This window comes from Vulpes lagopus, chromosome 7 (assembly GCF_018345385.1).
Source record: "Vulpes lagopus strain Blue_001 chromosome 7, ASM1834538v1, whole genome shotgun sequence".
In the NCBI taxonomy this organism is placed as follows: domain Eukaryota; kingdom Metazoa; phylum Chordata; class Mammalia; order Carnivora; family Canidae; genus Vulpes; species Vulpes lagopus.
In genome coordinates this window covers 97435719-97451917 of record NC_054830.1, presented here as the reverse complement: position 1 = coordinate 97451917, position 16199 = coordinate 97435719, and the positions used below count along the sequence as shown (strand labels likewise).

The 16199-nt window shown below is 35.3% G+C and overlaps 1 protein-coding gene across 8 annotated transcripts in view; it reads right to left on the bottom strand.

Moving 5' to 3' along the window:
• FREM1 (FRAS1 related extracellular matrix 1) overlaps nt 1-16199 on the bottom strand; it is a 168896-nt gene that overhangs the window by 67176 nt on the left and 85521 nt on the right. For all 8 annotated transcript variants that reach the window (XM_041761811.1, XM_041761807.1, XM_041761809.1 and 5 more), the window contains 4 exons: nt 15306-15500; nt 14030-14215; nt 7648-7844; nt 3340-3562 (listed from right to left, as the gene is read on the bottom strand). In XM_041761811.1, coding sequence (XP_041617745.1) covers nt 3340-3562; nt 7648-7844; nt 14030-14215; nt 15306-15500 — 801 coding nt within the window. The remainder of the gene's footprint in view (nt 1-3339; nt 3563-7647; nt 7845-14029; nt 14216-15305; nt 15501-16199) is intronic.

Sequence of the window (16199 nt, the reverse complement as noted above, 5' to 3'; positions counted from 1 at the left end):
TTGGTGAGGATACAGAGAAATTGGAACTCTCTTATATTACTGGTAGAAATGTTAACTGATGCCACTAATTTGGAAAACAGTCTAGCAGTTCCTCAAAATGTTAAACATAGAGTTATCATATGCCCAGCAGTTCTACTCCTAGATACAGACCTAAGAGAAATGTAAGTATATACCCATACAAAAATGTATACATGAAGGTTAACAGCAAAAACAAAATAGACCCAAATATTCATCAACTGATGAATGGATTAAATAAATGCGGTATGTCCATACAATGAAATATTATTTAGCAGTAACAAGGAATGGCACAGTAGTGACTCATGCTGCAATGTGAATGAATCTTGAAAACATTATGTTAAATAAAAGAGACCCTTATAAAAGGTCATATATTCTATTTATATGATTCTGAAATGTCAGAATAAACAAATCGATAAAGATAAAAAATAGGTTACTGGTTGCCAAGGGTTGACGAAGAAAAGGATGAGAATAACTGCTAATGAGTATAGTATTTCTTTTGGGGGATGATAAAAGTATTCTCTAAATGATCATGATGACGAATATCTAAAAGAACCTCTGAATTGTAGACTTTAAATGGGTGGATATTATGGCATGTGAATTATATCTCAATAAAGATGTTTTAAAACATTTGGAAGAAAACACAAGTAAATATCTTATTTCTGAATGTAGAACATCTTCCTAATACAAAAACAAAAAAAAAGGAAAGAAAAATAATGATGAATTACACCACTCATAATTTATGAGTTCTGTACTTAAGACTATGAATTAAAAGGCAAATAAAATAAAGAAAAACTTATCTGTAACATGTGACAAAAAAAATGAAACATTAATATTTAATCATCTCTTATAAGTTGATATAAATCAATGGAAAATGAGCAAAGGACATTATCAAGCAATTTACAAAAGGTGAAACATAGATGGTCAATAAATACAAAAGTTTGGTAAATCTTACTCATAATCTAAAAATTTCAAATTAAGATAACAGTGAGAGACTGTTATTGACTACCAAACATGCAAAAGTTTTAAAAAATATCCTCTCTTGATTAGGAAAATAGGCATGCCCATGTATATCATGCAATGGCAATTTTCCCCTAAAAATATTATATATTTTTTTTACCAAGTAATTTCATTATAAAAATTTATGCCAAAAAATTCTAAGAGATATGGTCTAAGATTTATATTACAAAAACATATGTAAAATACGTTTATATATAACCTGTAATATCAAGAAATGAAAAGCTATCTGCACATTTAAAAATAGAAGATATATAAAATTACAGTGTAGTTCTCCTATACAATGAAAAGCTAGTTATCACAAAACATCTTTTCAATTAGCATTTAAAAGGTAAGAAGTTTATTATAGTTGATAAGAAAAAACAGATTACATAATGTGGTGGCAGTTTTATAAGTTCTGTATGTTTGGCATGGGAGGATGTATGTGAGAATATATTAAAGTTTTTTAAAAAATGTAACCATAGGGATCCCTGGGTGGCGCAGCGGTTTGGCGCCTGCCTTTGGCCCAGGGCGCGATCCTGGAGACCCGGGATCGAATCCCACATCAGGCTCCCGGTGCATGGAGCCTGCTTCTCCCTCCGCCTGTGTCTCTGCCTCTCTCTCTCTCTCTGTGACTATCATAAATAAATAAAAATTAAAAAAAAAAAATGTAACCATAAATGAATCAAAAATAAAATGAAGACAAAAATCTAATCTCTGAGAATGTTACCAAGCTATTGACCAAAGTATTAATTTATGTAAACCATTCATTTTTTCTTCAAAATCATTGTATATTGCAAACTTTACCAATATGCATGCTTATTAACCAAATAATATAATATTTAAATAATAATAACCAATTAAAAGCAGGCTTTCTTGAGAGTAAAATTTGATTATTCATTTTCCTTTGTCAAATTTGAAAAAATATAACCACTGTAAAAACATATTGTATTATTTGATACACACGGTTGTTGATTTGGTAATATCATCTCTTTAAGCCCCAGAATTTCTTTCTTTGCAATTGATAAAAACTGAGAAATATATGAATTAACTTTTCAAATTCAAATGTGCCAGGCCACTGTACAACTATTGCAAAATAAACTTTGGGGCAGAGCGCTTGCCCTGGCTGGGGAATGGAAAAATTTAAAAAGTGCTGAACCAGTGCTGGATGGAGCCAGCATGGGAAAGAGATGGTCTAGAAAGCCTGGTGTAGGGGGAGGCTCCACGGGGAGGTCAGAAGTTACCTGGTTCTGAAGGCATGGTGTTGGTTAGCCGAGCAAACAGGGTGCAGATTGGGGAAACAATATGTGAAGGCAGGAAGGAGAGTGAGAGTAGGCAGTGATTCTAGAACCACCCTTTTCTCCTACATCTAAAAGTATGTTTATATTTGGAAAATGGGATAAAATTGATTTTTTAAAAAGAGTAATTAAAAAATAATTCAGGCTGCTATTCCAATGTGTCACTTCCTTAAAGAACAAATTATCTCCACAGAGAATAATGAGCTATTATATGTGGTTCTATATTTGTTTCAAACATAGAAATTTTGGCCGACAAATCTCTTCAAATTTAGGTTCCATGATCTCAGTAGTTTTAAAAAGGAATTTTTTATTACAACATGAAAAAGTTGGACTAAAATACCCGAAATCACAAATGCACAAATGTCATTTTCTTTAAAGATTTATTTATTTCCTTGAGAGAGAGGGAGAGCATGAGCAGGGGAAGGGGTAGTGGGAGAGGAAAGAGAGACTCTCAAGCCGACTCCCCACTGAGCATAGAGCCCAATGTAGGGCGCAATCCCACAACCACAAGATCATGACCTGAGCCAAAATCAAGGGTCAGACACTTAACTGACTGAGCCATCCCGGTGCCCCACAAATATCATTTTTAGTCATGCTCCCAAAGTGAAAGAAAACATATCTCCTTTTCAACTACCCACTATCTCTGAGGCTTCATGCCCTATATTAACCCAGAGCCCAGAGAAAAACCTTGAGGGATAAATGAATAAAGCAGTTGAATGCTATTTCTTCACTTCCTACATATAAGATTTATTATTTTTTTTTAATTTTTATTTATTTATGATAGTCACACACACACACACACAGAGAGAGAGAGAGAGAGGCAGAGACATAGGCAGAGGGAGAAGCAGGCTCCATGCACCGGAAGCCCGACGTGGGATTCGATCCCGGGTCTCCAGGATCGTGCCCTGGGCCAAAGGCAGGCGCCAAACCGCTGAGCCACCCAGGGATCCCTATAAGATTTATTATTATTTTTATGGACAACATTATTTAATCAACAACAATAAATTAATATAAATAGAACATAATCTACCATTCTTGAGAAGTTCCAAGGAAAAGTTCTGAACAAGTTCGTGCTTCTGGCCAGGGTTGACAGACTGCTTATTTTGAGGAAAGTCTTTGCTAAGCACCCTGTTGATGAGGAGGCCATGTCGTGGTTTATGAGTGATGCTGAACAGCAAGGGGTCTTTGGGAACATCCAGATCAGCTGCATCGATGGTGGAGGATTCCAGTTCTTTCATCTGACCCTCACACACCTAAGCAAAAGCAAGTCAGAAAGTCAGTTGTGTAGAACTAAAATTTGTCTTTCTTTTAGCAAATTGCTCAAAAGAAATAAGTTTAAGATATCCTACTCCAAATTTTCTCTGAAATTTGTGTGTAATGAGTCATAAAAAGAAATAGCTTGTTTAACATGAGCTTAGAAGAAAAGGATAAATCTATTAATCTCTCTCAGGTTTTCTCTGAAGATTTCAAAGCAGTTTATTCATTACCATTAAGGACAAAACACACACACACACACACACACACACACACACACACCTTTTTTCCTGATAATTCAAAAGTCAGGGGAAAAGCAATCAAAAGAATGCTTGCTTTCCGGAAGTCAAGAGTTCAACTGTAAAACTAAATGTAGACCCTTCACCTTCAGATCCTAATCTGTTATTTTAACTTCCTGAACCATGTTGCTTTCACAATTCTCATTTCTGCATTAGAAATGGGACTAATGTGTGTTCTGTGCACCAGGGGTATTTTATGTTTCTATTTTTTGCCATTGCAGGAAAACCTTCTGTATTTCAATTGTAATCAACAACAATTGAAAAGGATGCTTCTGGATACATAATAGTGTTTAGTTTAATTCTGGGTCCCGCACCTCTCCCCAGTCCTTATGCCTCAATTTTCCTGAAATAACTCCTCCCACCCCTATCCCCCACCTCAGGTTTTATAATCCTTTAAGGGCAAAGAGAACTGACTATTTTCATTTCGGGTGGGATCTAGCCATTTATAACTTGACATGGTACTTAGCTGTCTCAATCTTTTTCTCATGGCAAGAATAAAGAGAACAAAGAAATACTTGTTTCCTCTTTTGAAACATAGCAAGATCTAAACAATCAGAGTGTATACACTTAACAGATGCTTATCGGTAATCTACAATGCACTGGGTCTCATGCTGTGGGGAATAAGAAGATTCTAAAGAATCAAAGTCAGATGAAACCATGAAGGCCTGTCCATCAATAATTATAATGCAAGGAAGAAAATTATTTAGGGCTACTAAATATAGATAAACAAGAAGTGCAAAAGGGTGGAGAAGACCAGAGATATCTTCATGGTAGAGTGGGCATGTAGCCTTAAAGGATACATATGGTTTAGATTTGTGAAAATACCTTTTCTCTGCAGCCTCTCTTACTGAGACAGCCTTCCTGCTACCAGTGTCTAGTGAAGTGAAGAAGAATCACTTGCCATTCTGATACTTGGGCTAAAATGATGCTGGTTTTCTTGTATCTTAGTCCTTACTGAGGACTAAGATGGCATCACAATTTAATGTGCAATGATGTAATTGTGAAATCATCTTTGATGGTGACTTGCCTTTTTCTCCAAGAATTTTAATAAAGCAACCTAAAATATGGTCTAATACCCCTTTTCAATCAATCTTAGGACTTGGGCTCACTATATATATGGCTTTCTTATTTAGAAAATGGTAAATTACAATATAATTGGGACATTTCATTGGAAAAATTGGGATTCTTTTTTGCACAATGAATCTATTGAGATCACAAATAAAAGGTTTAGATCAATATACACAAAATGCAGCAACTCACTAGAAGAGCAGTTTGAAATGGATTATAGTATCTTAAACTAAAACCTCATCGTTTTTTGCAAGTTGCAGCCCAACTTGATGGAAGCTCAACTGTCTACAAGAAACACACTTTTCCCCAAAAAGCAAGCTAAGTATGGCTATTTTTAAAAATCATTTAAAGATGAAAGTCAGCTCTGCCAGTAATAAATGGGCCTCCATATTTGTTACTCTTCAACAGCTTCCCTAAGGAGTGAACAGGTAATATAAGTATGATTACTTTCCAAGAAGAGCAAGGGACAATTTCCCAGTGGCCTAATTATTTCAGAAACTCCAACTCTTGATAGATACATGACAATAGAGGTAGGTATAGAAGACTCATTTGTAGAGTTTTTCCTCTCTCTCGTAATTACTGAAGTGCTGTCTAGAGAAACGCATGTGCCAACAGAAGAGGAAGTATAGGAGCTGGCTCTTAAATCTCTTCATGAGATGACTCTCATATACCATGAAGAGATAGTAGAAAATTCAGATCAAATGAAGCCTTTTGTATTTAGAATTTGATAATTTTTAGTGACAAATAAGACTAGATAATGGTTTCAAAATAGATAATATTTGCTTTGGTAAATGTCCGAAAAAAGATGCCCAACATAACAGCAATAATACAAATGGAACCTATTTATTAAGGGTCTAGTATGTGCCTGACGACCTTGATTCATAGGTACCCATTAAGGATTTGATACACAGTTTGCAGATAAGGAAACAGAAAGATAGAGAGAAATAATTTATCCAGGACCCTACAACCAGTAAACGGCAGCACCCAAGTCCCTCTTACTCCAAAGCCTATGCTGATCCGTTTAACCAAGATTTGTGGTACGCATGTCTGAATTAAATAATCATATGTAAAACATAGAATTGTTTTAAAAGATTATTATGCTGATAAGAAAAGGTTTCCAATATATTTAAATAGATTTTTAAAAAAAGATTTTACTTATTTATTCAGGCAGAGACAAAACACAGGCAGAGGGAGAAGCAGGCTCCATGCTGGGAGCCTGATGTGGGACTCGATCCCGGGACTCCAGGATCATGCCCTGGGCTGAAGGCAGGCGCTAAATCACTGAGCCACCCACGGATTCCCTAATTAGATTTTTTAAAAGCAGAATAGTAAGCATAATATGATCCCTGATTTATAAGTAAATACAGAAAAATTGCATATATATTATACACACACACACATACACACAAATCACTGGCATGTGCACAAGTTATTTTTGAAGAATTACTAAAACTCAATCAATGGGAGTGGCTGTAGGTAGAGGCTACAGAAGAGAGAGACTGTCATATTTCATTGCATATGTTTTTCACTATTCTAACTTGCATGACCATATATTTTTATTATTATACTTTTATTTTATTTTATACTGTATTTATTTATTCAGGAGAGAGAGAGAGAGGCAGACACAGGCAGAGGGAGAAGCAGGCTCCATGCAAGGAGCCCGACCTGGGACTCAATCCCAGATCTCCAGGATCAGGCTCTGGGGCTGAAGGCGGGGCTAAGCCGCTGAGCCACCCAGGCTGCCCATATTATTATATTTTTAAAGACAGTATAAAAATAGCTTTTAGAAAACAGCTACATAAAAATATGCTTTAATACATATGAATTAGGACAACAGGTGTTATCTGAGAAGTGATATCATGGCCATTTTAACTATTTGAATTTTTAAATAAAACAAACATCATAGAAAGATAGCTTTAAAACTACATAAAAAATGATTCAAATTGTATTTTTTCATTCCATATATCTTTATAAATAGCTATATAAAGGGGTGCCCAGGTGGTTTCTTGCTTTTGGGTCAGGCCCTGATCTCAGGGTAGTGAGATGGAGCCCTGTGTCAGGCTCCAAGCTCAGCAGAGTCTGATTGAGGATTCTCTCCCTGCCTCTCTCCCTCTGCCTCTCCCACTCATATTCTCTCTCTCTCTCTTTCTCTCTCTCTCTCTCCTTTTCTAGCAAAATAAATAAATCTTTTAAAAAGTAGCTATATAAAAAGATGCCTTATATATGTGAATTAAGAGTCCTTGTCATTATAGCATTGGTTAAGAGGCCATGCTATGGAATCAAACTGCCTGGGTGCAAATCCCCTATGTACCATTCCCTATATGCCACTTATTTCCAAGTTCTGTGATCTTGGGCCAATAAATTAACCTCATTGTGCCTCATTTTTTTTTAGCTACTAAAAGGCAATAATAATACCATCATCCTAAAAACCTTGTAAGTATTAAAAACAAGCACATGTAAAGGACTTGAAATAGTACCTACAACCTAGTAAGTACTGCATCCTATATATATGCAACTTAATTGCATCCATCCAATTCTATATGTTAGCACTTAAAATCATACCATCACTATTATTAGGATAATATTTTTCAAGTAATTGCATTATATAATATAGGTTACTGCTCTCCCCATTCCTTATCAACTTAATGTATTAAGTGCATAATAAAATCAGAAAATGATAAAAAAAAAGAAATGGAAAATTCCATTATCTTTCTTACAGTAATATTCTGCACTACAAAGTCAGGAGCTTCATCATTCATGGGGTTGATTATAATGTAAAATGGTATCTCCAAGGAGCGTTGCTTCCCATCTGTGACATACACCATGAACTGGTCAGCCGTCGGTTCCATCCTTAGATGCCTAGCCTGCACATAGTTAATGTGCAAAGCCTTCATGTCTCTCCACAGGAACGAAGCTAGAGCACATCAACAGGGAGCAGGTAAATAAGAAAAACATTTTTTCCCAAGCAACTGGCTCTTAATACTTAACCCAATAGCCTATTTCTCAGAAAAGCAAATAAGAGATCATCACGGCTGACTTCAGAATTAGCTATCAGGAGCTGCTATAATGTCTGTCAGCCATCAACATAAAAACAGATATCCATAAACCATAAGGAAGGAATAAAATTTGCATGGAGAACAGAAGGCCGATAACTGCTAAGCAGGATGTGTAGGGACTTCATGACTGTTCTTTATATAGTTGGAACGAATGTAAGAGAGACCTTCCCTTGATTAAAACCACTGCTCCTATATGAAGAGTTCTTACTATACTTGAATAAGAAAGAGACTATCTCTTTCATGTAAACGCAAAACAAGAGTCAGTCAATCACTTGCCTAATTGATGTCAAGCAACAGGTTGGATTGAGTGGAATTAGCTGTTTTGGTATTTTGACATTACCTTAAATCAAAAGAGAAAAATGCTCTACGTTGAGCATTAGGTCGCAGGCCAAATTGCATACCTTTAATGCAATAAATCTCTTCTCCCAGCTTTACTGAGATATAACTGACATATGACATTGTAAGTTTAAGTTTTACACTGTCATGATTTGATATACACATACTATAAAGTGTTACCACAATAAGTTTAGTTAACACATCATTCACTTCATGTGATTACCATTTTGTTGTCATAGTGAGAACATTAAAACTCTACTTTCAAATCAACTTTCAAGTATACAATAGAGTATTAACTATAGTCACCATGCTGTACCTCAAATCCCTGGATTTTACATAAATTTGTACCTTTTAACCAACATCTCTCCATTTCCCCCACCCTTCAGCCCCTGGTAACCATTATTCTACTGTTTCTTTGAGTTTAATGGTCTTAGATTCCACATATAAGTGAGATCATACGGTATTTGTCTTTCCCTAATGTATTTCACTTAGCATAATGCCCGCAAGGTCCATGTGTGTTGTTGAGAATGACAGGATTTCCTTCTTGTTACGGCAGAATACAATTCTATTATGTGTTTAGATCACATTTTCTTTAAAAAAAAAAAGATTTTATTTATTTATTCATGAGAGATAGAGAGAGAGGCAGAGACACAGGCAGAGGGAGAAGAAGGCTCCATGCAGGGAGCCCGACGTGGGACTCGATCCCAGGTCTCCAGGATCAGGCCCTGGGCTGAAGGCAGTGCTAAACCGCTGAGCCACTTGGGCTGCCCCAAGATCACATTTTCTTTATCCATTCATCTATCACTGATTACTTAGGTTGTTTTCATGTGTTGGCTATTGTGAATAATGTTGCAATGAACATGGGAGTATAGATATCTCTTTGATACCCCATTTTCATTTCCTTTGGATATATACCCAGAAATGGAATTGCTGGATCACATGGCAGTTCCATTCTTAATTTTTTGAGAAATCTCCATAGTGGCTGTACTAATTTACATTCCTACCAACAGTGCACAGGTGTTACCTTTCTCCACATCCTCACCAGCATTTGTTATCTCTTGTCTTTTTGATAAAAGCTATTCTAACAGGTGGAAGGTGACGTCTCATTGTGGTTTAGACTGACATTTCCCTGATGATGAGTGATGCTGAGCACATTTTCGCATACTTGTTTGCCATTTGTCTGTCTTCTTCGGAGAGATGTCTATTCAAGTCTTCTGCCCATTTTAAAATCAGATTATTTGGGCTCCTTTGCTATTGAGTTGCCTGAGTACCTTATACATTTTAGGCATAAATCCCTTATCAGATACATGGCTTACAAATATTTTCTCCCATTCTGCAGGTTGCCTTTCCATTTTGTTGAATGTTTCTTTTGCTCTGCAGAAGTCTGTTAGTTTGATGTGGTCTTTCTTTGTTGATTTTTGCATTTGTTGCCTTTGCTTTTGGTGTTGAATCCAAAAAAACATTGCCAAGCCCAATGTCAAGGAACTTACCACGTATGTTTTCTTCTAGGAGTTTTACAATCTCAGGTTTGAAGTCTTTAATCTATTTTGAGATCATTTTTTGTACAGTGTAAGTCATTGGTTGGTCATTTTCATTCCTTTGTGTGTGGCTGTCCAATTTTCCCAACACCATTTATTGTCCTTTCCCCAGTGTATATTCTTGGCTCCTTTAATGTAAATTAAATGACCAAATATGAGTCGTTTTACTTCTGAGTTCTCTATACTGTTCTATTGATCTATGTGCCTGTTTTTATGTCAATGCCATCCTGTTTTGATCGCTATAGCTTTGTAATTCAGTTTGAAATCAGAAAACATGATGACTTCAGCTTTGTTCTTTCTCAAAATTGCTTTGGCAATTTAAGATCTTTTGTGGTCAAAAGACTTTTAGGATTGATTGTTCTACTTCTGTGAAAAATGTCATTTGAATTTTGGTAGTGACTGCCTTGAATCTATAGATGGCTTTGGGTAGTATGGACTTTTTAGTAACATTAACACTTTCAATTCATGAATATATCTTTCCATTTGTTTATGCCTTTTACAATTTCTTCCATCAGGATATCAACTCTGTCTTAAAGTTTTTAGTGTATAAGTCTTTCAGTTTCTTGGTTAAACTTATTCCTAAGTATTTTATTGTTTTCTATGCTATTGTAAATGAAATTGTTTTATTTCTTTTTCAGATAGTTCATCATTGATGTATAGAAATACAACTGATCTTTTTCTGTTGATTTTTGTATCCTAAAACTACTTAATTTGCTAACAGTTTTTTGGTAAAATCTTTAAAATTTTTCCATATAATATCATTCACAAACAGAGCCAATTTTACTTCTCCCTTTTATTTTGATGCTTTTTATTTCTTTTTCTTGCCTAATTACTCTGGCTGGGACTTTCAGTACTATGCTGAATAGGAACAGTAAGAGTGGGCACACTTGTTTTGGTCATCTTAGAAAGTTTTTAACCTTTCACTGCTAAGTATGATGCTAGTTGTGAATTTATCATATATGGCCTTTATTATGTTTAGGTATGTTCCTTCTATACCCAATTTGAGTATAGAGTTTCTATACCCAATTTGAGTTGAGAGTTTTTATCATAAAACATTGTTGAATTTTATCAACGCCTTTTCAGCATCTATAGAGATCATCATAGAATTTGTATCTTCCTATCAATTTGGTGTATCATATTTATTGCTTTGCATATGTTGACTATCCTTACTATCTTAGGTATAATTTCCTTTTGATCATGGTGTATGATTCTTTTAATGTGCTACTGAATTCAGTTTGTTAATATTTTGGGAGAAATTTTTACATCTATATTCTTCAGGGATATTGTTGGTTTGTGGTTTTTTTTTAAATGGTATCCTTACCTGGTTTTGGTATCAGGGTAATGCTGGTCTTATAAAATGAGTTTGGGAGTTTTCCCTTCTATAAAATTTTTTGCAAGAATTTGAGAATACTGTTAATTTTTCTTTAAAAATTCAATAGAACCTGTAAAAATATCTGGTACTGGGCTTTTCTTTGTTAGGATGTTTTAGATTACTGATTAAATCTCTTTATTTGTTATCAGTCTTTTCAAGGTTTCTAGTTCTTCATGATTCAGACTTGGTAGGTTGTCTGTTCCTAGGAATTAATCTTTTTCTTTTAGGTTGTCTAATTTGTTGATGTATAATTGTTCATAGTAGTCTCTTTATGATCCTTTGTATATCTGTGGTATCAGCTGTAATATCTCTTCTTTCATTTCAAATTTTATTTGAGTTGCCTCTGTTTCATGGTAAGTCTAGGTGAAGGTTTGCTTTTGCTTTTGAGGTTTTGTTTATGCTTCTGAAAGCATAAACCATGACCATGTCCTAGTTTCACTAATCTTTTCTATTGTTTTTTTAATCTCTATTTCACTTACTTTTACCATAATCTTTGTTGTCTCCTTCTTTCTGCCAACTTTGGACTTATTTTGCTCTTTTTATTTTTAAAGATTTTTAAAAAGATTTTATTTATTCATGAAAGATAGAGAGAGAGAGAGGCAGAGACACAGGCAGAGGGAGAAGCAGGCTCCACGCAGGGAACGAACCCGATGCAGGACTCGATCCTAAGACTCCAGGATCATGCCCTGGGCCGAAGGCAGGCGCTAAACTGTTGAGTCACCCAGGCGTCCCGGCTTATTTTGTTTTTATTTTTCTAGTTCTTTGAGTTATAAAGTTAGGTTGTTTATTTGAGTTGTTTTTTTTTTTTAATTTAAGCACTTATCACTATAAACTTCCCTTTTAACACTGCTTTTGCTGAATTTCAGATATTTTGGTGTGTTGTGCTTGCATTTTGTTTCAAAATTTTTTAAATTTCTTTTTCCCAGTTTTATTAAGAAATAATTGGCATACATCACTGTGTAGCGCATGATGGTTTGGTTTACATGTATTGTGAAATGACTGCCACAATAGGTTTTGCTAACATCTGTCTTCTCATATAGATACAATAAAAAGAGAAAGAAAGAAAAAAAGGAAAAAAAATTTCCCTTGTGATCAGAACTCAGGACTTTCAGAAAATTTCATCTTTGACCCATTCATTGGTTGTTCAGCAGTATCTTAATTTATACATCTTTGTGAATTTTCTACTTTTCCTCCTTTTATTGATTTTAATTTCATACTATTATGGTCAGAAAAAATATTTGGTATGATTTCAATCTTTTAAAATTTGCTAAGACTTGTTTTGTGACACTTCATATAATCTCTCCTGGAGAATGTTCCATACATGCTTGAGAAAACTGTGTATTATGCTTCTGTTGGATGGAATGTACTACTGTATTTGTCCACTGGGTTCATTTGGTCTAATGTATAGTTTAATTCCACTGTTTCCTTACTGATTTTCTGTCCAGATAATCTATCCATTGTTGAAAGTAGAGTACTGAAGTCCCCTACTATTACTGCATTATTGCCATTACTTCCTTCAGATCTGTTGGTATATTTTTAAATATAGGGTGCTCCAGTGTTGTATGCACATAAATTTACAATTATTATATTCACTGGTGAAATGACCCCTTTATCATTTTACAGTGACCTTTGTCTCTTGTTTCAGTTTTGACTTAAGGTCTATTTTATCGGTTATAAGTACCGCTTCTCTCCATTGGTTTCCATTTGCATGGAATATTTTTTCCATCCCTTCATTTTGAGCCTGTGTGCCCTTGAAGCTGAAGTTAGTCTCTTGTAGGCAGCATGTAGTTGGATCTTTTTTTTTTTTCCTGTGCAGTCAGTCATTCTATTAGTGCAATTAATCTTAAACCTAGCCTCTCTCATATTTAAACTGGATATGCCTCAAAGATACTTAAAGAATAATTTAGTTCATTTATTTCTAAAGTGTTGTCTTTGAATAAATAAATGAAGTGTTGTATTTGAATAGTTTTGGTTTTGATGTCTGTTTTTGTTTTGGTTGTTATTGCCTGAAATACAAGAGCTATTTAAATATCTGATACACAGGGCTCCTTGATGGCTCAGTTGGTTAAGAGTCTGCCTTCGGCTTGGGTCATGATCCGGGGGTCCTGGGATTGAGTCCCACACTGGGGTCCCTGCTCAGTGGTGTGTCTGCTTCTTCCTCTCCTGCTCCACTTGCTTGTGTTCTTTCTCTCTCTCTAGCTCTGATCTCTCTCAAATAAATAAATAAAATCTTTAAAAATAAAAATAAATATCTGAGACACATTTTGGTTTCAAAATTAAAGCCATCACCTTCAACATTTCAGGCTCTCTCTCTGTTACACCCATGATACATGTCCTAATCTTTTCTACCGATGTCTATTAAAAATGCTAAAAGATTGAGAGAAGGAGACTTATGAGCTCCCACCAGATTTGATAGAATAAATCTATCAAAGATAAATCCAACTTCAAGATAAATCTAAATTCTATTACAGTATTTCGTGTTGCAATGAAGGTCTTTTAAAACATTCTTCTATATTTAATCTTATTAATCTTATTTAATCTTTCTTCCATATTTAATCTTTCATAAGTGAAATCTCCACTTATTTTGAAGTAACTCACATACATGGGGCAATTCAAAATTGAAAATCAAAATGAGAAACAATAATATTCAAAAGTATCCACTATAATAATAATAATATCTTGAGTGTACATAGTGTTTTGAACATTTTTAAGTTCCTACCGAGTCATTGAGCATGATCTGGCCAGTGAGATCTGTAGACATAGGTGGGTTATCTCTGGTCACGAAGTCATGACTTACCTATGCTTATGCCCATATTGCTTTTTTCAAAACCTGCAGAAGGAAGTGTGTTTTCAAGGTAGCCAAACTGGGGAGGAGAAACCAAAACAAATTCCAAGTCATCTGTTGCAGTGTCAGGGTCAGTGGCGGACAAATGGTTAATGGTAACGGCTGCGGAGAAACCCTCATCTACCACAAACATGGTACCTGCATGCAAATAACAACGCAATTATGACTTAGCGTGAAATCCTCTAATCAGAATAGTGAAGACAAAAGGGAGTGATTGCAATTCCAATTCAGAGAAGCCTCCCATATGCAAATATACTTCCATGGGAGTTGTTCATTTCCTTTGGCATAATTTCTCCTTACAGTGAAAATATTCAGGGGTAATGGGTGGAATTTAATTTGACTTGTGGAATTATATTTTTTTTCTTGGACAAGCAAGCCAAACAATAATGGAAAGACAGCAGAAATACTAAATGCTCTAGTACAGCCCTTTAGTCATTCTCAAGGAACTCTGATTTCCCTTGTGTCTCTATAGAAGTGACAAATGAAAATAAGAACTGCCAAACTGTTTTAATGATAAGCCACTAAATGTAGTTTATGTACTCCTCAAGATCAGTTGTTACCTCTGTTTGTCAGAGCGTTAATTGCCTGCGAGCTATTATGAATTGCTCATAACGAACATTTTTTCATGCCTTGGTGCTTAATTATTCTGCAGGGACAATGCTTCCTTTCCAGAACATTGCTTGGGAGATAGTTTGCAAATTACAATAACATCCATACATATGCTTGTATTTTTTTTCTAAGAGACAGAACATATACATAATGCCTATGAAGCGATGACTTTCTAAAAAGCAAATAAGGTTAAATGTATATAAATGGTCTCTCTGGTATTTTCATTCTACTCTAATAGAAATTATTATGGATAAAATAAATTACTCCCTCTCTCTAGCAGGCAAATGATATTTTCCCACGTGAAATAAAACCAGAGTATTTGAGGATTCCAATGTTGTCCTCATCCCCTCACACACACACACACACACACACACACACACACACTAACACACATTCTCTCTCTATACAGAATTATCCACATTTTTAAACAAATAAATTCTTTTGCCTTGTAATCTTTTAAATATATGGAGTTTTCTGCAAATTTGTGTTGAGGCAATTCTCAGACAATTCTGTATGGTAGTTTCCTATTTTAACTATAATTCAAGTTCAATTCTTCACTAAACCACAGGTATGACACAGATGAGATGATGGAACATTAGTAGAAAAAAAACATTGTTACCTATTGCGATTGAAGGTGACTGGTTGTCCACTGGATGTACTGTGATGTTGAGGTCATACACTGGAAAGGACTCATGAAGAGGAATAGATGGATGAGGCCCATTGTAGCAACAGCCATTCACAAAAGGGCCAGCTTCTTCATCCGAAACCACCAATGTAATGGTATCAAAACAAGGCACCAGACCAATCTCACCACCTGGAAGACACAACTACAGTTGAAAACTGACTTTATAAAAATATAGAATACTAAGATGAAACCAACCTACCTCTCTACTACATGTGTACAATGGCAAGGAAGGAAATCTAGGTGGGTAACCTGCAAAATTCAATTTTATCTCTATGAAAGGAAATAGTTGTGAAAATAATGAAAAAATGCTTGCCCATCTGTTGCCTCTGGTGAAATCCTGGCCAGCCACCTCTCACCATATGGAGGGGCAAAAAAGAGGCTAACAAGGGTCTGACAGTTTACAAATGAACAAGGAGAGGCACAAAGCTTGACTAGTGATGGTTTCATTCTTCCTTCCTGATTGTCTAGTGTTAGGACCAACCTCAGGGAGAGCAGAAGGCACCCTTGTCCTTCTAACTGGATTGTCTTCCCATTTACATCAACTACTTTAAATGAACAACCATCAACCATGCCACCACAGTTAGGAGCAACGGAAGAAGTTGGGAAGGTGAAATAGAAAGATGAGCCACATTTTTGTCATTCGTTTCAATATTTTCCTTATTAAATAATAGCCAAGACATTAACAAAAGAGCAACAGGATATGGGGAAAAAGGTGGCATTTATTTTTGTTTTCCTTTTACTCTTTAGGGGTATGCATGTGGGATTTAATATGGCCCCAACTGAAGCAGCAAGAGGTAGAAGGGAAAAAAATGTGAGGATTAGATAGTT